The 24254-nt window shown below is 31.5% G+C and overlaps 3 protein-coding genes across 3 annotated transcripts; 1 reads left to right on the top strand and 2 right to left on the bottom strand.

Annotated features, from left to right (window-relative positions):
• Positions 1-329: 329 nt before the first annotated feature.
• Positions 330-1109, bottom strand: LOC125862442 (protein GLUTAMINE DUMPER 2-like). The gene has a single exon (XM_049542510.1). It carries the CDS (start codon positions 965-967, stop codon positions 494-496), a length of 474 nt encoding a protein of 157 aa, XP_049398467.1. The 5' UTR covers positions 968-1109; the 3' UTR covers positions 330-493.
• A 2902-nt stretch (positions 1110-4011) lies between these two features.
• Positions 4012-4812, bottom strand: LOC125862591 (protein GLUTAMINE DUMPER 5-like). The gene has a single exon (XM_049542702.1). The coding sequence runs from the start codon at positions 4686-4688 to the stop codon at positions 4194-4196; it is 495 nt and encodes a 164-aa protein (XP_049398659.1). The 5' UTR covers positions 4689-4812; the 3' UTR covers positions 4012-4193.
• A 16642-nt stretch (positions 4813-21454) lies between these two features.
• Positions 21455-22942, top strand: LOC125862755 (zinc finger protein CONSTANS-LIKE 4-like). Its single transcript, XM_049542891.1, has 2 exons — positions 21455-22274; positions 22362-22942. Exons 1-2 carry the CDS (start codon positions 21528-21530, stop codon positions 22695-22697), a joined length of 1083 nt encoding a protein of 360 aa, XP_049398848.1. The 5' UTR covers positions 21455-21527; the 3' UTR covers positions 22698-22942.
• The last annotated feature ends 1312 nt before the right edge of the window (positions 22943-24254 follow it).

Below are 24254 nucleotides of genomic sequence, written 5' to 3'. Positions count from 1 at the left end.
GTACAATTAATAGATCACATTTGACCATCACAGTTTATCAAACACAACTTGTAAATCACACGAGATATAAAATCACAATTGATAACCGCAAACACCATATATGCACATACTTTCAAAATTCTTCAAACAATTCATTCTCTATATCAATATATCATAAATTCTACTCTCTCTATTCATTATATTAAAAATATATCGTCAATTTTACTTTTTTCCATTTAAAAACTTTTATTGTTGAGTACTATTTATTTTCTAGCGAAATGACTTCTAATAATTATTGATGATTTTTTAATAGGTGTATCAAGTCGGAATAACAATTCTAAGGAAGCATATTACTCGAAAATGAATTTTTTTCTAACTCTTTGTTATCTCAACCAAAATTGAGTACAATTTCCCGAATCTCAAAATTGAAAAATTAAACCAAAATGGAAGAATTCCAAAAAAAAAATTGGAGAAAATTGCTCTGCTTTTTTTTTTTCAAAGCTCAGTGACTTTATCAATGGCCGATTTGAGATTCTTCATGAGCTTGATCCATAACTTCCATTGCAATTACTTCATCTTTCGACTTCTCATCATCAAATTCTTCAGTTTCCTTTTCCAATTTCTTCTCAATTTTATCACCAGCACCAAACGAATTACCTCTGCTTGAAATAGGCGTAGCCAAAAAAGTTGGATTCAAATCTCCAGCCATTATCACTACAATTTTCTCCTCAAAAACCGGCGACGCCTTGAAAACATTACCGGCTGATTTCTCGCCGGCGCCGGATTCTGCATCGCCGTTTTCTCTCGGATAGCCGGATCGTCTCCAGTAAGAACAAGCTAAGATTACTAAAGCAAAAGTTATTAATACTAACATAGATGCTACGCCGGCGAAGAGATACGGCGCCGGTGAATGCCATGGCGATTTCTGAACGTTCGCCGATGGGGAGATTGATGGAGAAGCAGTAGTAAAGGTACTTACTGTTCGCATTTTTATTTATTTTATTTTCGAAGATGAAATGTCTAATGTTTTTTTTTTTTTTCGATCGGAGAACTTATTGGATTGTTGCGAGCAAAACGAATATTAAGCCTTTTGAAGAAAGAAAATAAGAAAAATAAAACTTGCTTGGCCTGAGAAGTGCAAAGATGGTAGATGTATGTATTTATATGAACAATTTTAGTGGAGGAATAGGGAAGAGAGAAAAAAGGAAGTTAAAAAGAAGGGTGAAGTGATCAATGGGGAATCATAAAATTTAATGAGAAAAAAAAAATATGAAAGGACCTTTTATCTTTTTTAATAAAGAAAAAATTACATAAATACTCGCTCCGTCTATTTTTAATTGTCATGTTGTGAATTTTGAAAGTTAATTTGACAATTTTCAAAGTTAAATTAGATTATACTAATTCGATATTTTAAACAAAAATTTTTGATATTCAAAAACTATTCGAAAACTACTATAAATTTCAACTTTTTGCATATCAATATGATGAAAAAATATATCGTAAAATGTTAGTCAAAATTATTATCGTTTGACTCTAAAAAAGGAAATTATGACAATTAAAAGTGAACGGAGGTAGTAAGATATATCATAATCTCTAAAATTTCTTGTCATTTAGAAAATTACAAAAACTCACACTCAGATACATCCCTCTAATTAAGTAATGTATCATTTGCAATGCATCGGACAACCACGGAATGTATCCGAGAATAATAAAAAATTTAGGATTTTTGTAATTAAGGAAGTTTTCGAAATAGGATGTAATTAGCCCCTAAATGTATGAGACTTTTTTTTGCACTTTTTTATACTAATAATAACCATTTCATATGTTGATGTTTAGTGATTCGATTAATCTGACTTCGTATCGCATAGTGAACGAGACAGTTAGTTAGAAATGTCATGATATCCTTAGCTCTCTCTATCTCGCGAAACATATACTAGAATATATGTGTGACTCATTTAGATCTCGAGCTTATTGAAATTTAAAAAAGAAACACTTCTTATTTTTAAAATTTTAAACTCAAAATCTCTAATAGAAAATGAAGAAATCGCATTCACCTCATCAACGACGTTGCTTTAATGGTAAAATAAACAAATCTTTCATTTGAATTATTGCTATCGATACTAAGTGGAAAAAACACTCAAGCTTATGAGTAAAGCAGCAATAATCATTGAGCAAAAAAGAGAATTAAAAATATCATTAGTGGAGTAAAGTGATCGTATCATTATAATTCTTTATGAACTAAAGTATCATTATCTCATACTTATCAACTAAGCTTAGAGATGATGTTAATAATTAAATGTTGGTAATTAGTGTTGAAAAATAGCAAGTTATTAAAACTTTTTTTTCTCTATTAAATTTTATGTCAAATCATATCATACCATGTAAAATTAAATACAGAGAGCACATAATTCTGCTAGCCCAAATGGTTCTGTCTTGATAAAAAATTATTTGCACCTAATATTTATATCGAATTATATAATTTTATAGTAATAATTATGTGAAAAAAAATAAATGTTACATATTTTTGTTAAATTAGTGTAAAGTGTAAACGCCAAATGCGGCAGCTGTACAGTGTAAGAATAGTTGCAATTTTTTTATGAGAACTTCTTTTAATTTTATATTACATAATTGTAAATAGTTTTATTTTAAAAAGATAAAGTTGAGCTACTTTTATTTTCATAGTGAACAAATTATACCTTTTTACGTCACTAACTTCATATATTTTTTTGGTGGGGAGTGATATATTTTTTTAATAATGTATATTGGTTAGAGAATATTTGATAATCTATATGGAGCCCTTCATGGTTCGCCACATCTAATTAAGAAAGTTCTAAAATAAAATAGCACTTACTTTTGTTGCTATGAAATTTGTTTTATATTATTATTAACGGTGAGATGAGACAGATAAAATTATTAATTTTTTTTAGAGATTTTAAGTTTGAATTTAAAAAATAAAATTAGTTCGGGATAGAGAGTGTTTTTTAATAGGTTTTATTTTATATGAATTTAAATTAGTTAAATTAATGAATATGGAATATCAGATAATTATTACAAAAAAAAAAGATTTACTTTTTGCTTTGCGTCGTCCTTTCAAATTATCGATTCTACTATCAAAATGGATTAAAGAAGTTCTCACATAATAATATTTTGTTTTGTAAGTGGAAGAATTCGAATAGATAATATTTTTAAATATTTTAGCCACTTTCTTTGAGTTGGATGACGTCGTAAAATATCAAAAGGCTTAAACTATTTGTTTTGATTATTCTTATGATGAAATGAATATAATTTCTTTATCCTTAATTAAAAATTTGTGATTTGAACTTAGAGAATTGAAAACAACTCTAATAGTTTGGGAAAGGGCAGTGCTTTCCCTTTTAATGACTCTTATACAACATGAATATATATTAGTCGGGAGTTTAAAATGAATATCAAATGTTGGGAGGAACGAAAGAAAATTGTCCATTTCAGAACAGAAATGACAAATGGTAGGACTACATTATCAGTATTTTTTTTGATATTCTACTTGGTGTTCGGATCTGCAATGCAGCTTGATTAAATTTGAATTAATATTGAAAAGCAAAATGCGCTCTAACAAAGATGATTTTGCATTTAAAAAATTTAATTAAAGATGAAAGAATCCTCACAATACTTATATAATATATACCATCAATATAAATAATAGTTACTATAATCAAACCATCTTTACTCATTATAGCACGTATCTTATTTTCACTAATATTTTAAATTCCACATATTTAAGGAGATTTAGAAGGTGTTTGAATTGACTTAAAAATTGATCAGACCTACTTTTGAGTCAATTTTTAACTTCTGAACTCTCCTACTTTTTATATTTTGATTTAAAAATCATTACTTTATATTTTTAAATCAATCCAAACTGGTTCTTACTTATTATCATCTTCTAAATAACTTACTAATATGAAGAAAAAATATCATAACAATGTACAAAATTTAAACTCTTTGTTCCGGTCTTTGTATATCTCAAACAAAAATTACAGTCTCCCAAATCAAATGTCAAAATTGAAAATCCAAACTAAAAGTAGGATTTTTAAATATTAAAAAAAAAAACCGTCAAAGAATTTGGTGCAGCAGATAGGTTGCTTCTTCGTTAATTAGGAAGCATTTTCCGAATGCATTTGTGTAGATACAAATCTCAATTAATCGAGCTTTCATGCGAATATAAGGCCCTTTTAAGCTCAGTGGCTTTGTTCATGATTTTGGTCCATAATTACTTGATCTTTCAGCTTCTCATCAGCTAATTCTTCATTCTCCATCTCCAATTTCTTCTCGATTTTACTTCCATTTTCATCTCCAAACGAAGAGCTTTTGCTCGAAATTGGCGTAGCTAAAAAAGTTGGATTCAAATCTCCAGCCATTATCACTACAATTTTCTCTTCATAAATCGGCATAACCTTACATAAATCTCCGGCAGATTTCTCACCGGCGCCGGATTCCAGATCATCGCTACCATCTCTAGTCTCGCCGGAGCGTTTCAAGTAAGAACAAGCTAAAATTACAAGTGCAAAAGCTATTAACCCTAGCATCGCCGCGACACCGATGAATAGGTACGCCGCCGGTGAATGCCACGGCGATCTCTGAAAACTCTCCGCCGGCGAAAATGTAGTTTTTTCCGTTGGTTCTATTGCTGTCATTGTTGACGGAGTAGTAATAAAGGTACTCACAGTTCTCATCTTTCTTTTTTTTCCTTAATTTTTTTTTTTTGGAACTATTTTTGTTTTTCTTTTCTTCTTAGTTTGAGAAATGAAGAAATGGTGTATATGTGTATTTATAATTAGTTTGTAAAAATGGAATAAATTGTTCATAGGGAATCAAACAATTTTAAAAGGGAAATTATGTCATAAATTTATAAGAGGGAATAAGCAATATTTTATAATTATTCTCTTGTTCTTTTAATTTCTCATCCAGGTGTCCGGAGCCTGCATTGAAATTTCAATTAAATTTGAATCATGCACTGCGAAGTCCATTCGAAGATGATGCTTCCAATAACATTTTCTTCATATCTAATACTCGAACAAGAGATCTCTGATTAAGGGGAATATAACATTTTTCCATGTTCTATTTTTTTAAAAAAAGTTTGCTTTTCTTTATGAAATATCTTCTTTTATTGCATGAGAGTGCATTTCTTAGTTGAATTTAACTTATAGTATATAGTTTTTACATAACTAATATATTATTTAATTATTATTAAGCTTAATCGTTATGAATGATTACTTGTATTTATATTTTAGGTGATATGATAATGTAACTATAATTTGAATGATAGAGTATTTTAATATGATTGTTTACAAATTGAATACGGTAAAAGTTAATCATCCAAATAGGGACTTGAAAAAATAAAGAAAAATTGTAACGAAGAAGAGTCTAATTTTTGCTTATGATGTGAGATTTGGACTTGGCATGAGAATCAATAAAAAAATTGACATGCAAAAGCATCTATTTCATTTGAATTAGATACGTAATGAAGTCTCCGATCCTAGTGTGACAACATTTTAGAGTTGGTGCCACCAATGTAGGTGGGACTGATCACATACATTTTAGAATTGGTGACAATACTTAGCTTTTTTACCCCTTTAAGTAAACTCTTGCATGAGAGAAGAGAACACCTCAAATACCTTATCTTTGATTGAGGAATTTACCGAACTTCAAATTATGAATCCGTCTTTTTTACTTTAAAGGTAAACATGGGAAAGTCTAGGATGGAAGTTTGATCCTATCTGTTTCCATATGTTCACTCAACTTTAATTTAATAATATTCCTATTTTTCACAAGGAATATGTCTCTATCATGATAATGATAAAAAAATGAAAATGGATTTTTATATTGGGCCCCAAATAGTGGGCCTTGTTTTGGGCTGAGGTGCAACAGTTAAGTCCACACATCTAAGCTACAGGAAAAAACCACTTAGATTTTTCTCCTTTCTCAATCATTAAGCAAACAAGTGAATTAATAATAGGATTGGTGGGTAAAGCAACAACAAAAAATATATTGTATTTTTTTTTATATTTTATTCCATTCTCTTTCATACATATCCATAATATTAGATTTTTCTTTTTCTTTTTTATTTAGTCTCATCATAACTTTTTGGAGAAAAGTATTGAAAACAGTCTTAAAAATACCTTTTTAATTAAATTATTGACAGCTTTAAAAACATTTTTTTACTTGACTATCTGAACCTAAATACACCTCCAATCTGGCAATATGAGTGAAGTACAAGGGTGTTTTCATCACTTCTCTCGGTTTTTTATTAAGAGTTTCATGTTCGTACAAGAGTTTGAGATGACTTGCTATGTCATGTGGTAGATCAGGGTGTATCTAAGTTTAGTTAGTCAAGTAGAAGAGTGTTTTTAAGGCTACCAATAGTTCGAGAACTAAACTGATACTTTGCATCAAGTTCAGGAGTGTTTTCAATACTTCTCTCTAACTTATTATTTTGATACTTATCGCTTTTTCAGAATAAATTTTGCTAATTCTTAGAGTAAAAATAATTTATAGTTTTATAATTTAAAATTAAAAAAGTTAAATGAATTGTATTGCAAATTATAATTTTTTTTCATATGAAAAGATCATTCTAAATTGTTATTTGAAGTACACATACAATGAAGTTACAAACATTTGAGATAGAGGGGAAAATGTGAGAATCTTCATGAACAATGTGACATCATTTTTTTAAAAAATAAAAAGAGAACTACTTTCATTTTCATAATAGGCCACTTCTATCTTAAGAAAATATAATTAACTAATGGTGTAAAATTCTTATTATAAATATATATATTCTTTGGTATAAGAATATATTTTGTTGTATATAGATGGCATATTACTTTTTTGTAACGTCCTTTATTATGTGTTTCCGCATGCCAAAAGGACAAAAGAGGCCTATCCCATCATTAAAATTGTTGCAAGTGGAAAAAATGGTTCAATCACTAACACAAAATAAAACAAAAAAAGGAACAATATATAGTGTATTAAGAGTAGATAATGTTTTTTATAAAAAAATATTCTCAAAGTTTATAGAGTACAAGAGTTGTATGCACTTTTGCACCCTTATTATTATTATTATTATTTTCCGTCTATGATAATCAATGTTACCATTAATTACCATAGATGTCCAACCACTCTTGGTGCTCCATTTCGACACCAACAAATATTCAACTAAACTCTCTATTTTGTGCTCAGAGAAATCCATTCAAGAAATTGCCAGCTATGAATGTTTTCTGAATTTCATACGGGACTACTTACTTACCTAAAGTTCACTTTTGGCTTACCAAAAAAGTTGACTGAAGGAACAAACCTAAGCATAGCTCTCTCTCAAATACAAATGTCAAGATTATTATTATTATTATATATATAAGTTTTTTTTTCCCAAAGTTATCGTCAAATATAGTTTGTTACTGTTTTATTTAAAAACTTGTTTGCTATTACCTTGTGATGAGTAGGCGCTCTTAATGAATAAAGGTTAACATGCTTTCTCTAGGTATTAAAAAAATTCTAGGGTATTTTGTTCTCGAATATATGATAATTGTTGATGTTTCACCAGTTGAGCTCTAGGAGAGTGTGGAGGTCAATCGCAAATTTAATCATCGATTGTTGTTATTGTATCAATGGAAATGAACGGTAAGTTAATTTCCTTATTCCTAACTCAAAGTTATGACTTTGTACATGTATAATTATGTTTCAATCTCAACTATGACAATTGAATTAATCGTCTTAAAGTAATGATATTTGTCTAGTTGAAAAGATTGAGAAGCATCAAATATAAGGTTTGGGATCTCGTAATGATATGACGTTTTTTCAGGACAATTATGTAAATTTGACCTAAAGCGGACAATATCACACTATGTTAAGAGTATATTTAGACCGATATAGAGCAAAAACTAGTATCATGGCCTTGGTTCAACAAGATCAGTATGACGAACACAAATAATGGTGTGAGGTTTTGTTTACTTCCACTTACAAGCTTAGAGACGCATACATACAAGAATAAGCTAGTTATAGGTTTCAATTGCCATAATATACTCAGATGACGGGGTGACACATAGTGAATCATCGGCCACATGAAATTTAGTTTGAGGGACTGATTGTTGTACGAATAAAGTCTCACATTAATATATGAAAATATTGAAAAACTACATATAAGTTATAGGATCTCTTAATAATGCAAGTCTTTTTGAGGAAAATCGTGTAAGCTTTATCCAAATCGAACATTATAACATCTTTTGGCCGTACATTTAAGTGAAAGGACATACACTATTTTAGATTTGATCACTACCATATCCTAAAATCTAATTTTACTTTTGTTGAACCTTATTTCATCATCTACCACCAACTAGTGTTTCCTCACTTTCTAAAAGTTTTTTCTATTATAATATTAAAAGGAAAAAAATTCTTTTTGAACACTAAATAAAGTTGTGAAAACAGCTAGTAAATATTATTAGCAGTATTTTTGTGGGGTAGGAGATCAACCTAATCTTTTAGCAGCCTTTATTCATTGTGTCAATGGACTTCCCCTTTCATTTCCTCTTTTTTTGTTGTCGTTGTGCATCGAGGATTGTAGTGAGATGAATATGATCTCTCCGCATTTAATTAAAGCTTTCAAATTCAAGCCCTGACAAGGCGTGCTTTCCCCTTAAATTGATCTTATGCGGTACTATCCAAATTAATCGAAATCTCAATACAGATACCGAACACTTGATTAAAAAAACACACAAATGTCTCAAATTATTACCAAAAAGTAGCTATTTTTGCATATTTCTCCCATAGCAACATTGGACCTATCCAACTAACTTCAGGATTAATGGGCCATCATATGAACTATGAAGCCTTCAAGAGTAAGTAGGCCCAAATGGAGATTTTATCGAAGGATAAAGTTAGATCTTTTCGTAAAGTACAAATGTATTCGAATCGTTTTCATTTTTTTATAATAAAGATTTCATTGGGTGCGTTGTTTAATTAGTATCTAATTTTAACAAATATTAGACATGCAAACGTTTTAGTCATAATAAATCAAGATTTCAAGATAAATTTATCAAGAAATCAAGATTTCAAGTTCCATTCTAAACCCTTTTAATAAAACAAATATAAATTTCCAGTACATCAAAACACAAAAAATAAGATTGTGATAAAACACTAAAAAATCGATTAATAATCATAACAGTAACGCATAAAAATACAAAAAAAAAAATAGTAAACAAATTAATAAATCAATCTTTATTAGAAATTACGTACTAAACAAATAAACTGGAGATCCCATCGTAAAACAGATACAAAAAGGGCACACCAATAACTAGAAACATGGTGGCACTAATAATAAGACAAACATTCTCACTGCGATATCGCCTTTTTCGACCATAACGTGCATCAGAACCCTTGGGATTAAAACTAGCCATCGAAAGACATTGTTTGTTGAGAGCACGACAACGTCCATTAATCATCTTCTCAATAGACACCATCTTATTAATCTTTTTTAGAAAAGAAAACGAACACAAAAAATTACTAGATTTGTTTTTTTTTTCAATTTATTTGCTTCTTGTTGTTGATATTATTGATATGTTCATTCATTGCATAAATATGTACTATATTTATAGGCAACTAAAATTAAGAAAATTAAACCTTGTCCGAAACTAATTAGGAATTAATTATAGGGTTTAATTAGTTGGTTCCTACTTGGAATAGGATTAATAAGATTCTTTTTTTCCATAAATAACTATCTTATAAATTAAAAAGTAAATTGAAAATTATAATTAATAAGTATTTTATATAACTTTTATGCAACTTAATAGAGAAGATAAACGTTTTTATTGGACATCTTTAGTCACACATGACACAATTGATTAAAAATAGAGAATACATATTTTTTTGAGAAGTGTATCTAATTTCATTATAAAGAATTAATAAATAAACATAAATTTCTTAATAAGATATATTAACTATTAGTAATACCTTGTCTACGCTTTAAACATGTAAATTGTTTCTATGTTTTATTGGTTATAATATTTTATTTTTTATATATATAACTTTAGATATTTTTGCCAGAAGTTTTAAGTAAAAATAATTGAATGGATGAGACTCGAAAGTAATGAGAGATGGGCTTCTGTTTTACTAAGAAAAGTATCTTATTAGCTCACATCAATACCATATATATCAATTCTAATTTCTATCTATCCTTTCAAATAGTTACGTATATTATCACTAATTAAGAGTTTTCTAACATATATTGAATAAAATATATCTAGATACATGTATTTTTGCTATCAGATACACAAAAATACGAAGAGAGGGAGACGAACAAGTTAGTCACGTATCCCAGATACATGTGAATCACACTATATACATGTATCTAGGATACCTAATGCATAGGAGAGTGGAAAGCGATATGGGAGGGAAGTGAGGGAGATTTGTCATATATCCCAGATACATGTGAATCCACTTGGATACAATGTATTCAGAACAATTACACCTAATTTTGACCCTATGTATTCCAAGATACATGTATCTGGAAGTATCTAGACACATCAAAATCTGCTAAGATTCGTAATATTACAAACTTCATGTTATTGTCAATACAATTAACTCCTAAACTAATAAATTTCCGTAAATTTCCTATCATGTTATTGTCATTGGCTAAGTTGGGCTAATATGTGATTCTGAATGACAAACTTCATATCCTGTCCAGCCCAATTCATTGACAACTACATAGGAATGTTTAAAAAAATTCAAATCGAGTATTTTTCAGAATTTGAAGTTTATGTATTTTGAATTGTAATGCGAGGACTTCAATTACTAGTAACTCGTTAATTTATTTTTCGTATATATTTGATAATTTTTTTTAGCAATATACATGATTTTGGCGAAAATTTATTTAATTATATTGAACCATTGCCCCATTCATTATATTGAGAATAATATCAAAATTTAGAGATTCTTGTCGAATATACAAATTTCCAATACTTCAAAAAAACAAAAGAAAAACTCACGAAATACTAAAATAAACAAATTAATAAATCAATCTTTACATAAATCCAAAGTAATTATATAAAGCATACCCTCTTAGTCCAATGAACTAAGAACAATAGAAACTATGTACTAAATAAACAAATCAGACATCCCATCATAAAACAAATACAAAAAGGGTATGCCAATAATTAGAAACATAACGAAACTAATAATAAGACAAATATTCTCGCTGCGATATCGCCTTTTTCGACCATAACGTGCATCGGAACCCTTAGGAATAAAACTAGTCATCGAAAGACATTGTTTGTTGAGAGTACGACAACGTCCATGGATAATCTTTTCAGGTGACATCATTTAATTATTTCTCAAAAAAAAGAAGCAAACGAACACAAAAGAAAACAAATTACTAGATTTTATTTTGCTTCTTGTTTTTGATATGTTCATACAATGCATAAATACGTAGATATTTATAGGGTTTATTATTATTTTTCTTTAGTTGTTTCCTACTTGAAATAGATTTTGTAATAAAAAAACACTATTTTTTACCCTAATTAATGTCAAAAAAGGAAGTGGATTCCTTGTAGGGCATGGAGTGCCCTCATGAAGATTTAATTAAAAATAGCAATTAATTAAATTAAATATTTTATAATATGATTTAGTTTTAAATATATTTTTAAATAAAACATTTATAGACTTATAGTACCTTCATATGGATAAAGATTCGGTCAAGTATAATTAGGTCACGTAATGTTCAATGGCCTTATAGATTCATGCCATGTGTACTATATAATAATTTATGGTTGAGATCCATTTAAATTATATACTCATCTTAATAATAAAAACAACAAAGCTGTCAACTATTTTTATTTTGTAAAGCTATCAAATAAAGCAATTAAGTGTAGCCAAGCTAATATTTTCAAGAAAAAAAATTAAGATTGGCAAGAATATGCGGACTTCCTGACTTTTTACCCGCCAAACCTTGTACCTTTTGAGAAGACCATACCAATCAATTGAAAATATGCATTCATTTTTTACAAGTATGGTAAGATCAATGCTGCAAGTTTGTTACTGAGAATTCACAACATCCCTGCTTTTTATCACCCTTTTTACAAGTATTAGTAAAAAATATAAGTACGAAGCATCATTTATGTGTCCAATCAAGTTGGATAGAAATGACCAACAAGGGTTGTGGTGGAGTAGTAAGTACTCCTTCATCCTTAACCAAGAGGTCTCGGGTTCGAGTCCCCTTGGGTACTTAGTCGCCTTTGTTAGAGAGCGTTTTATCCCCTAATGTGGGACTTCCCGGCGCGAATCCGGATTTAGTCGAGCTCCAATGTGGGTGTATATTGGACACAGGGTGGGAAACCAAAAAAAACAAAGTTGGATAGAAATGATACTCATCAATATTATATTTAGTGTAATTTCGTAAGTGTGATTTAAAAAGGGTAAAGCATACACTAAAGTTATCCCTATTTCGTAGAGATAGAGAGTTTGTTTCCGTTAGACCTTAACCTTAAATAAAGCTACCAAATAGTTCGAAAAATGGGGATACAAACAAGAGAGAATAATCGAAGCAAAAAAAAAATAGTGATAGACTGATAGTCGATATCGGAGAGAAAGAAACTAAAAGAATAGTGTTAATATTGCTTTANGAGGTTTCTTGTGGAGGTTTGTGAGGTAGCTGCTTGTCATTTCAACGGACCTTCTTACTCTTATTTATGATTTTGTTCTATTCTAGAAACAAGATCATTTCAGACTTGTGTTTTTCTTTTGAATCAATTGTAATGCTTTAGAGGCTTGTACACGCGATAACCAGATTTTGGGGATATTGTTCAGTTGATTATGAAATTTCCGCATTTTATTGTAAAAGTTGAGTTTTAGGCTGACTTGTCTTGGTGGGATAAGACGAGTGCCATCACGTTTATTTTTGGGTCGAGACAAAATGGTATCAGAGCCCCAGGTTCATAGGTCTCACGTGTGTACAAACTGAGTCTAAGTAGAGTCTCGAGGATCGGTACGGAGACGTCTGTACTTATCTTCGAGAGGCTATAGTGACTTTTAGGAAATATCTTCACTTCTTGAATCCCTTTCGTGCATCATTTGTCCGTTCTGATTTTTATCGCTCTATTCCATTCACTCTTACTTATATGATGATTCGTGCATAGTTCTTCATGTGAGTAGTTGATGTCGTGTATGGTTTGAATGTTAGATATGGTATTAAGGTGGAAGTAATATACTTATGGAAAGTATGTGTGGTTAGATTTAGAATGTTTAACTATTTGAAGGGGTTGTGTAAGGTTAGTTACTCTAGTAAAGCGAATAGTACTTGTGTGGTATATACGATATTTAGAGTGGTTTAATAATTGAAAGTGAAATGATTGAAAGGATGGCTAGATAATGAATATTGTAACTTTGGAAACTACAATTAGTAAAGTTATCATAGCATGAATGGGCTACTTAGAATATGATTAAAATGATGATGCACCAATTGAGGTTAGAATTTCTACTACGACTTTATAGATTGTGTGTATATAAAAGAAGGTCATGATATGACTATTGTAATAGTATTGATGCTTACTTAGTTAGAGTTATGAAGTGTGCTACTTTTGATATTGACCTGGCCTATGAAAGAATGCATATAACTTGGGCCAGATACGGAACTGATTTGGTGATATTTTACAGCTATTTAATGGGCTGAAATGTGTGACCTATTTGGATATGATCTTCTCAGTAGGTATGGTGTGTTCTAGTGTTAGATCTAACAGACTTTCACGATGTGGTACTAGTGGTACATGGAAACGGATATGTCGATTGTCAAGTGTGAATACTAACTACTTAAATAGTTATCAGTTGTATCATATGCTCGTATAATGAGATTCGGTATTGCATTTACATTTGAGAAACCAATTAGGTTGTTCTTGTGGATGGATGGGTTAAGCATTATTTATAAGAAAGCTTTTAGTGGTGGATCTTTGGTATGATATTGATGTGTTTAGGTTGTGAAATGTATCTTGAGGATTTTAGATGAGTGTTGATTTAACCGTAAGCTCCTTAGAAGTGGAACGACATTAGGATGACAAGCTTATAGGTAAAGAAAATCCCAACGAGTATACTTACGTGAAGGTAATTCAAATTTTAGTAAGAAAGTGTGTATAAAATTGAGTGAGTCCTTTGGATTTGATTGGTATAACTAGGTTTGAGGTGTCATGTCAATGGTAAAATTGACTTCGTGGTGATGTCAAAGGCTGACTGAGTATAATGGTAATAAGAGTTCGTGATGGATTGTGATTAGGATGCAACTATATGATAAAGATTGTTGGTTAAATGGATTTTGTATTGTAATGACGTCTCGTGAGTATCTAAGGTTGTGGTTTGTTACTATTTAGTGAGTAGTATGGTTGTATGGAAAGTCTTAAGAGATGATGTAACACCGCTTGAATAAAATTTAAACGAGCTAGATTCATAATGAAAACTAATAGTAGGATTGTAGTGTAGCCTTCGGAAAGAGGTGAAAGCAAGAATATTTTCTCTTATTGTAAAAGCTAAACATGTATCTTCAAAGGGCATGAGAATTGAGTTCAGAGACACGTAGTTTCATCTGCTTTTCTCTGGTTATGGTAATAGTGTCACGAGTTCATTATATTTGTTAAAAACTATTGGGTAAGACTTGAGAAAGGAGTGTACAGACGGTGTGATGATAAGTTCTTTTGTGGTTTTGAGTTTGATAATGAGTATGGTTTGATTTTTAGCCAAGGATATGATAAAGTTGATCAAGAGGCCATCAATGATAAGCTAAGATACATGAATTCATAAAAATCTTCAATATATGAGCTAATGTTGGTAGATAGTGGGATTTTGTTACAGGATTAAAATTAAAATTCAAGTTCATTGTGAGTCTATGTTCGTGGTAGTATGTTTTGTCAAGGTATGGATTGGTAAGGTAAGAAATGATCGATCACATTGAGTATGAAGCATTTGGAAGGACTTAAGAATAATTTGAGTAGTAAGTTTGCTTACTTTTTATTGTTATACCTATGGGGGGTTCCACGTAATGGTTTGGTTTAGAGGATCAGGTAGAAATGTCATGGGTTGTTAGTCAAAGGATAAGATTGGTAAGCGAGTCAACAAAATGAACAAGAGTCTGGTGTATTGAAGAGTTCAAGATATTTAGAATTTTGCACCATGAAAAGAATTTAAGAACAAGTGAAGGAATAAGACCTTTCATATAGACCCTTGGTTCGAAATTGAAAGTTGTATGAATTTTTGCTTTTGTGTTCAGATATGACTGTGAGATGTGAATTGATTCGACACAGACTTACTAGGGCTTATCAACGACTTTTATAAAGATTGAGTTTTGATTTGGGTGAAGAACAATGATGTGTGGAAGATTATGTGTTGTTATGTAGGGTTAGATTGTTAAAATTATGGTAGGTGACTCATGGATGTGCAATAGTTTGGATCTATACTTCTACATAGTTATGGAGGACTTCGATGGGATTGAAACTACTCTATTGATGGGGCTATATAAATTGTTATGATGTCTTACATATGAATTTAACGGTGAATAGATGTTATGAGCTTATAGTATATAGAATTATTGGAGGGACTAAGGATTTATCTGAGTTTGGCATGAGGTATGCGATAGTTTGAAATGATATTTGAAACATGATATGTGAAACTTTGCGTGAACTTGAGTGTGGGTATGATTTAATAGCTTTATGTCGACGAGTGTGTACTATCAGATTTGGAATTAGTGCTATTTGCCTTGGGTGGGACTCATATTTATCATGAGATGCTTAAATGGAAAGAGAATGAGCCATAGTTTGAAATTTTGTAGGCAACAATGTGCTAAGAAGATTTTGATAAAAATATCGGTTTGAGAGTAAGATAAATGGTCGGTGTGATTATGATATTTTTTTTTAGTATTAAGAGTTGTGGCTTTAGTGAAGTATTGCGAAAAGTATGTAGGGTTTTGATAAATTGAGTATGTGTGTGGTTATAATAGGGACTAGATTGGTGATTGTGGATAGCTAGAAAATCAAAGCGATAGAGTTAGATGAATGAAAATGTTTGATATGGGCACTATGGAAAGAGTATCTAGAGTTATTCGACTTTGGTTCCGTATATTCTTATGTGACCAACTACTTTATTCTCGACGTGGCTTAGAGTACGATTCACTTTCTATGTCCATGTGTGTTTTCGCTTCTATGGGTGAGTTCCTAGTGGTGGATCGGGTGTACCAATCATGTGATTGTCCTCTTGGTAGGGTGGCATCCTTAGTCAGACTTGGTCGTTTCAGTTATGACAAATTTAGTGTTGTTTGGGACAGTAGAAGTATACTAGTGGTTCTTCACGCACAACCTTGCTTATGAGAACTTATATAAGAGCTATTATGAAGAGTTACAATTGTCTAAGAGTATTGTTAGAGGTTCTACATTTTGAAGTGTATCGTTTGTTGGGTGTTTATTTAATAATTTTCTTCTTTAAGTTAGATAAGTTTGATTCTCCCTTGATAGGTACCCGATGTCCAAAGATTAAATTTTTATAACTTAAGCTCGTGAAAAGATTGTGTTGTGAAAAGGAAGTCGTGATAAGATATGTGATGGTATGTGCATTATGAGTGCCTGGTGGTTGATTCAGGCTCAATTCTAGTTGTAGTCAATATTAATTCAGAAGGTTATCTTGGTTATGTGAGAAAAGATTCGTCACGATTGTTGTGTTAAGGTCTAATGAGTTTCAGTTTTGATTGGGTTCATGGATTAGTCTGTGGCTTAATAATCACTCATGATTTGTAGATCTTCCAAAGTTTGATTCGAAATTCAGTTCTTAGTAGTTGATCTTGATGGAGTGGTCTTAAGGAGGAGCTCACTTGGAAAGAAGAACACCGACTGGAAGGTCATAACTGAGCTTTTGATAACGTGGGTTATTCTTCCTTCTTCTTCCTTATGTTCGAGGACGAACATGATTTTTAGTGGTGAATAATGTAATGACCCGTAAAATTGTTTTTGGAAATTATAATAAAAATTACCATTTTACCCCTTTTGATAATTGCATGAGTCAATTTTGATTAATCGGTGGAGTTACGTTTGGAAATTTTTTTGAGCTATTTGTTAATTACGATTGTTTAGGGGGGTGATTTTTAAATAATTAATTTTAATTGGTGACTAATGGCTAAGACCATAACTTATTTAATACCATATATGACCCATATTTTAGAATAAGTTAATTGAGGTTTAACAATTTCTTATATAATTTGGTAAACCCAGAAGAAAAAAAACGAAACCCTTGCGACGTCTATTTCAGGTAAGAATTTTCGTGATTATTACTTTTAGAAAGAGTCAATGTTGTTCACTGCTTAGGTTTAATCATTAAAGCACTCTGTTTATGTGTCTTTTGGTTAATAATTCTCATTCCTTAGTTTATTTTTTTGTTTGTTTGTTAGTTGTTAGTCCATATTTTTGTTGAGGAAAAGAAATTGAGGTGCTGCTAATTCTGTAGGAAATTATATCATATTGGTAGAACACTGTGAGTAATGATTAGGTAATGATTATACGCTAATCATAGGGGGTTGCGACAACATAGAATGAATCATTGGTTTGGGACTAAGGTTCCACAATCTGCATGTCATCTACTAAGCTGTTGATGGAACGAGTTGGTCTTTTGCTTCTTTTCTTTTCATAGTTATTACATTATAATTCAAGCTTTGCTATATTAAGATAAATAATTAAATACACTGGTATAAAATTATATGAATATCATTAAGTTGATGATATATGGAGAACATTGAAAGAGTTGACATGTTATTGGCATCAAGATTAGGAATTTGATTATAGATTCGAGTGAATTTTTGGGTCTAGGCTAGACAAAAAGTAATGTGGGTGTTTTTAGTTTCAAGACCTTATTGTGATTATTAATGTGAATAGATTGCTTTGAGTTGGAAGTTCAACGAAAGGGGAAGGCTCAAGTCCCGGAGTAAATTCTTATTTGATTCAGGCAAGTGGATTTCTAAACCCTTGTTAAGTGTATGGAATTCATGTATTTCCTTGTAATATGTGTTTAGGGTAATGAAGCTTGGTGATGGGTTGACTTGGCCACATTGATTAATTCTAATGATGAAAAAGGGATAATAAAAGGCAATGTGATCAATTGTTTGTGTGATGTGTTGAGAATTGTTTGAAAGACTTGTTGAATCATTGTTGATGTTGTATCCTAATTGTCTTGTTGTGAATTGTGCAATGTTATGAAAATGGTCATCTTCTCATTATTTGTGTGAACATGTCATTTGCATTGTTCTGAGACATGGTTGTGACAAGTGTTATGTGCATTGAGAAAGAATAAGAAAATAAAGAGGATGTACCATTTCGAGGGACGTATCGCGCGCCGCGATGGATACTATATTTCGAGGGACGTGTCGCGCGCCGCGACGAATACTATATTTCGAGGGACGTATCGCGCGCCGCGATGGTTACTATTAGCGAGGGTCGTATCGCGCGCCGCGATGGATGCATGGACAGATATGTCCCCCATGGGTCCCGGACTGAGAGACAGCGGGTGTGTATCATTAGGTCAGACATGCATCACTATACTTGACATTGCATTTCATTGCATTGCACTTCTTTCTTATTGGTGAACTTGATCTTGTGTGTTGCTGATCTTGTGAGTGCCTTTCTATGGAACTTGTGACTGATGAATAATGAGCTTGTTGTTGAAGATATGCAATTATTAAAGTGTTGTTGTTGAGGATATGAAACTATTGTTGTTGTTGAAGATATACAATTGTTAAAGTGTTGTTGTTGAGGATATGAAACTATTGTTGTTGTTGAGGCTATGAAATTGTTAGAGTGTTGTGTTGAGCTATGTGCTTTGTAAATTGTGAACTGTTAGGTTGGACTAGTTTTATACAGATTGTAGTTGTGAAGGTTCGGTTGGGGTGTAAGGAGTACTTGTATTCTATCCCCTTAGCTCGTGTTTAGAGGTTTACTTGCTGAGTACCGTGTGGTTTGGTACTCACCCCTTGCTACTACATTTTTTTGTAGGTTACTAGCCCGGACCTTTGTGATATTTTCTCTTATCCTTGTCCGAGGTTTCTTGTGGAGGTTTGTGAGGTAGCTGCTTGTCATTTCAACGGACCTTCTTACTCCTATTTATGATTTTGTTCTATTCTAGAAACAAGATCATTTCAGACTTGTGTTTTTCTTTTGAATCAATTGTAATGCTTTAGAGGCTTGTACACGCGATAACCAGATTTTGGGGATATTGTTCAGTTGATTATGAAATTTCCGCATTTTATTGTAAAGGTTGAGTTTTAGGCTGACTTGTCTTGGTGGGATAAGACGAGTGTCATCACGTTTATTTTTGGGTCGTGACATGAATCGGGATATACTATATCATACACATATATATGTCATTTAACTTGGACTCAACTGACATTTATGTTCTTTAATTTTGGGTGTGCACAATTAGATACTTAAACTTGTATAAAGTTAAACAGCTAGACAACTGCATCTTACATGACATCCTACATGACGATTTGTGTCCTATATGTATTATGCCACATATGACTCATGTGCCTACATTATTCAAGTCTAAGTGTTTACTTGTACATAATCAAAGTTAAAAGACATAAACGTGAAAATCAGGTCGAGTTTAAAAGACATATTTATCTATTATACCTATAGATATAGTAAACGTTTTCCGCGATGACATTACTTTGGGACTACGTATGTCGCCCTTGCTTGGGTTCAAATCCGACTCTCAAAACCCCAATTCTCCATCTATCTCATTTGCATAATATTGTGTTAGAGATCATATAACTTAATTTCTCTCGAGATCACATTTCTAACTTACTTACCACCTACGCAGAATTGAACTGAATGTAAATATCGAACATCAAATAAAAACGAAAAAATAATAGCTAAGTATACTTCTCGTGACTCTTGAAAAGCTTCAAAAGCCAACCCCTACAAAGTGTACAAATTTAGTCACGAACCAATTTTAAAATGTGGGACCCACATACACGAGTAATGGGTCCCACATTCCATTATGAAGTTCGAGTTTTTTTTCATAAAAAGCCAAACATGTCCTTAATAACAATTCAATCCAAACACGGCTCTTCTAACTTGTGGACCCCACTTCTTTTATGCCCAAAAAGACAACTCATTTTTTTCTCATAAAAAGACAATTTATTATTTTACATCTTTAATTAATGCTTAAATTTGTTTGGCTATAAAACAGCCCACGTATCAACTCCTTATTCGTCGACTTCCAAATATCCCTCTCATTGAAATAACTTTTGTTTAAATAATTAGAAATGGTTCGAGAATAGATATCTCGAGTTCAAGTTTCAAAACATAATAAAATTGCATTGGAAGTGCTTACCGTCTCTAAAAATGAATTGCAATGCGTGAAATTAAATTTAGTCAATCTTCTAATATAAATATCAAATATTGAGTAAAAAAAACTCAATCAAACAAAAGGATAGAGTTGGAAACTTAAACTTAACGTAAGTTATTAGTTTTGCTCTCGAATTATTGACAACCTTAATAACACCCCTCTACTTGACTAACTAAACTTAAATACACCTCGATGCTATGTCATGTTATAGATCGGGGGTGAATTTTAGTTTAATTAGGTTAAGTAGATGAATATTTTTAAGACCGTCAATAGATGAGTAAACAAACTAATAATTTATACTATGTTCGGGGGTATTTTCAATACCCCTCTTTAAACAAAAAAAGAGAAAAATGATAAAATTGATCTAATAGACTCAAAATAGCTCCTTAAATATCAACTGAATAATTTTGATTTTTTTAAGTATGCTAAAGATAACACTTTCAATCTATGTCAAATAATTATAAAACATTATCGATAAAATTTATGGTAATTATGAGAAAACAAAGAAAATAGCAAAATTCACATTTTATAGGTTTAGTGTAATTTGCAAAATTTCATTATTTCTAGTTGGATGCAATTTTGTTAGGTGAGACATGAATCGTCTTATTGGAAACAAGTTCTTTCGAAATAAGTTATTTAATTATGTATATGAGATAATTTATCTCATTATTAAAATATAAATAGTGAAATAAATAATCTTCTAACACCTCCAACCAAATATAAAATAAAATAGTCCTATATTTTATCCGTTAGATTATTATACTATATACCTCACCCCAAACGACTACTCAGTGTTGAGTATTATTCTGTGTCGAATATTTTAGAATATGATGGATTTTTTTTGACTTTATCATTAAACTTTTTCATTGTTTTCCTAAAATAAAACTAATATAAATTAGTATTAAATATTTGACAAAGACTAAAAATATTTAGTTTTGGTAAATTTTTAAAAATCAAAATTGATTAATACATATTTAATTGATTATTTTGTAGCTGTCCTAAAATGTAAGGGACCATTTTTGTCATTTTCTCAAACAAAGAAAACTGAGTTACTATTTATATTACTTATATGTATTAGTCAGTGTTAGTAATAAAAAATTAATTTTGACAAAAAAGCAAATCAACTTTTGATTCTCTCACTTAAACAGAGAAAACTAACCGAAATAATGGGAACGGAGAATTGGAGTTTGACGGCGAAGCTATGTGACTCATGCAAAACGACGCCGGCGACGGTGTTCTGCCGGGCAGATTCAGCGTTTCTCTGTTTAGGATGCGACTGCAAAATCCACGCAGCGAACAAGCTAGCGTCTAGGCACGCGCGTGTCTGGGTTTGTGAAGTGTGTGAGCAAGCTCCGGCGATTGTCACGTGTAAGGCGGACGCTGCTGCTCTCTGCGTTACGTGTGACCGTGATATTCATTCTGCAAATCCGTTAGCTCGTCGGCATGAGCGGTTTCCGGTAGTTCCGTTCTATGACTCCGCCGTCGCGAAATCTGACGGCGGTGGTGATGCCGATGCTGATGCTGATGCTGCTGATGATGAGAAGTACTTTGATAGTACTAGTGAAAATCCTTCTCAACCGGAGGAAGAAGCCGAAGCAGCGTCGTGGATACTTCCGACACCGAAAGAAGGAGCTGATCAGTATAAATCTGCTGATTACTTGTTTAATGATATGGATTCGTATTTAGATATAGATCTAATGTCATGTGAGCAAAAACCGCATATTATTCATCATCAACAGCATCAACACGGCCATTACAGCTCCGACGGAGTTGTGCCGGTACAGAACAACAACAACCAAACGAGTACTCATTTACCAGGTCCAGTCGTTGATGGATTTCCTACCTACGAAATCGATTTTACTGGATCTAAACCTTACATGTACAATTTCACCTCTCAATCCATTAGCCAAAGTGTATGCATCTACATCTTTTCTCTTCAATTTCCTTCTTCCTCTTCCTTCATGCGAATCGATCTCATTTTGCTTTTGTTTAACTAACAGGTTTCATCATCATCTCTTGACGTCGGAGTTGTACCGGACCACAGTGCGATGACGGATGTATCAAACACCTTTGTGATGAACTCATCTGCCGGCACCGGCACCGGCACCGAGGCTGTACCGAATGCAGTTTCCGGTTTAGACAGAGAAGCAAGGGTAATGAGGTACAGAGAGAAGAGGAAGAATAGAAAGTTCGAGAAGACGATTCGATATGCTTCTAGAAAAGCTTATGCTGAGACTCGACCCAGAATCAAAGGGAGATTCGCTAAACGTACTGAAATTGAAATCGATTCACTCATCGCCGCCGATGCTTCATACGGCGTCGTTCCGTCGTTTTAATTTTTATATGTAATTATCATTTGTAGTTTTAAAAAAAAAAATCTAAGAAAAAATCGAATTTTCTTTTTTTTTTTTCTTTTTTTCTTCTTCTTCATGTTGTTGTTGTTAGTGAGGAGGATCGTAACTATGTGTATATATCTAATTTTGTTTCCTTTTATTGTATCAAAACGCTATTAAAAAAATTAGAAATTTGTAATGGATAAATTTTGTAGTGAAATATTAAAATTGTATTTTATTTAGTTTAATGATGTATTTTTGATTTTTTTTAATAGTTATGAACAATTTAATGACAAATTAAGGCGGGATAACTTGAGAAATTATTATACGTTCGAATTGTAAACTACTCTTCTACTCATGACTTTCTCAACTGAATACTTAAACTTTATGAAACTCAAATTTTTAAACCCCTCCGACTGTTGACTGAGCTTATGTAGCAACTTGACGGCTGAGTTTCACACATATAAGGAGAGTGAATGGATGAATTATGATTTATAGACTAAAATCTATGGTAAGGAAAATTTTAAATTAGGTTATTGTCAAAATATGTTTGACTTATAAATGATATTTATTCTTCCTGTGTAAAATCAATTGCTTGATTGGTGAATTTTTTTGGATTTTGAAGTGACTACAATTTCAGTTTCTTAATCTTCCATTTTCAATTCCTCCAAAAATTGTGATTTTATTATTAATTCATAAATCTTCTTTTTAATCTTTGTTTCTAGAGGTAAAAAAGAAAGATTTTTTCTTTTTTTTTGGCAAGTTATTCAACTGTAATGAAGTTTTAATGGGAAGATGTGACTACATGTGGAAAGGTGCCGAGGTATTATGGTGGTGTGGTGGTGTTGAAAGGTGAAAATTTTGGGGATTCTTATTGTCAAAAAAGAAATTATAAAAATAAAAAATGACATGGCTAATTTTATCTGATATGGAGCGTGACATCAAAGCGATTGAGAGTCACAATGAGTTGGAAGGGTTCAAAAGGTTGAGTTTTATCAAATTTAAGTGTTTAGTTGGCAAAATCGTGAGTAGAAGAGTCCGACTTACAATTCAAGCCAAGTATAAAGGTCTTTTTGATCATTTCACCTTAAATTAATGATGAAATTTGATTTGATGTTTTTTTTTTAGTGAACGGCATAATAAGTGAACGTCAATATATCATTGAAAATAGTAATGCATATTCCAAAATTTACTTTCCTAAGTAATTTTAATTGCACAACGAAGTGATATAGTCCAATATTCACACATAGTTGATATGACGTTTCAATAGCAATCTATCATAATGCATGATAAATATTACTATTAACTAATTTCATTATTATGAATCCATAATTTACTTCAATTTTTTCATCATTTTCTTGGATAATACATTGAGCTTTCTTTGAATCTCAACATTGTGCGGGGAGTTTGGTATCAAAATGGACATTTTTTGAATCCAAAATATCAAAAGCTCTCTAAAAATACATTTCAAAACAGTTAGTTCGTCCATTATCCATTATGTACTAACTGTAACTACATCTTTTGATACCGCTATCTTCGTTCTAAATACATCCAAAATAA

The sequence above is a fragment of the Solanum stenotomum genome, chromosome 4 (genome assembly GCF_019186545.1).
Source record: "Solanum stenotomum isolate F172 chromosome 4, ASM1918654v1, whole genome shotgun sequence".
Classification (NCBI taxonomy): Eukaryota; Viridiplantae; Streptophyta; class Magnoliopsida; order Solanales; family Solanaceae; genus Solanum; species Solanum stenotomum.
The sequence above is the reverse complement of the archived record's forward strand: the minus strand, read 5'-3'. Positions and strand labels throughout refer to the sequence as shown.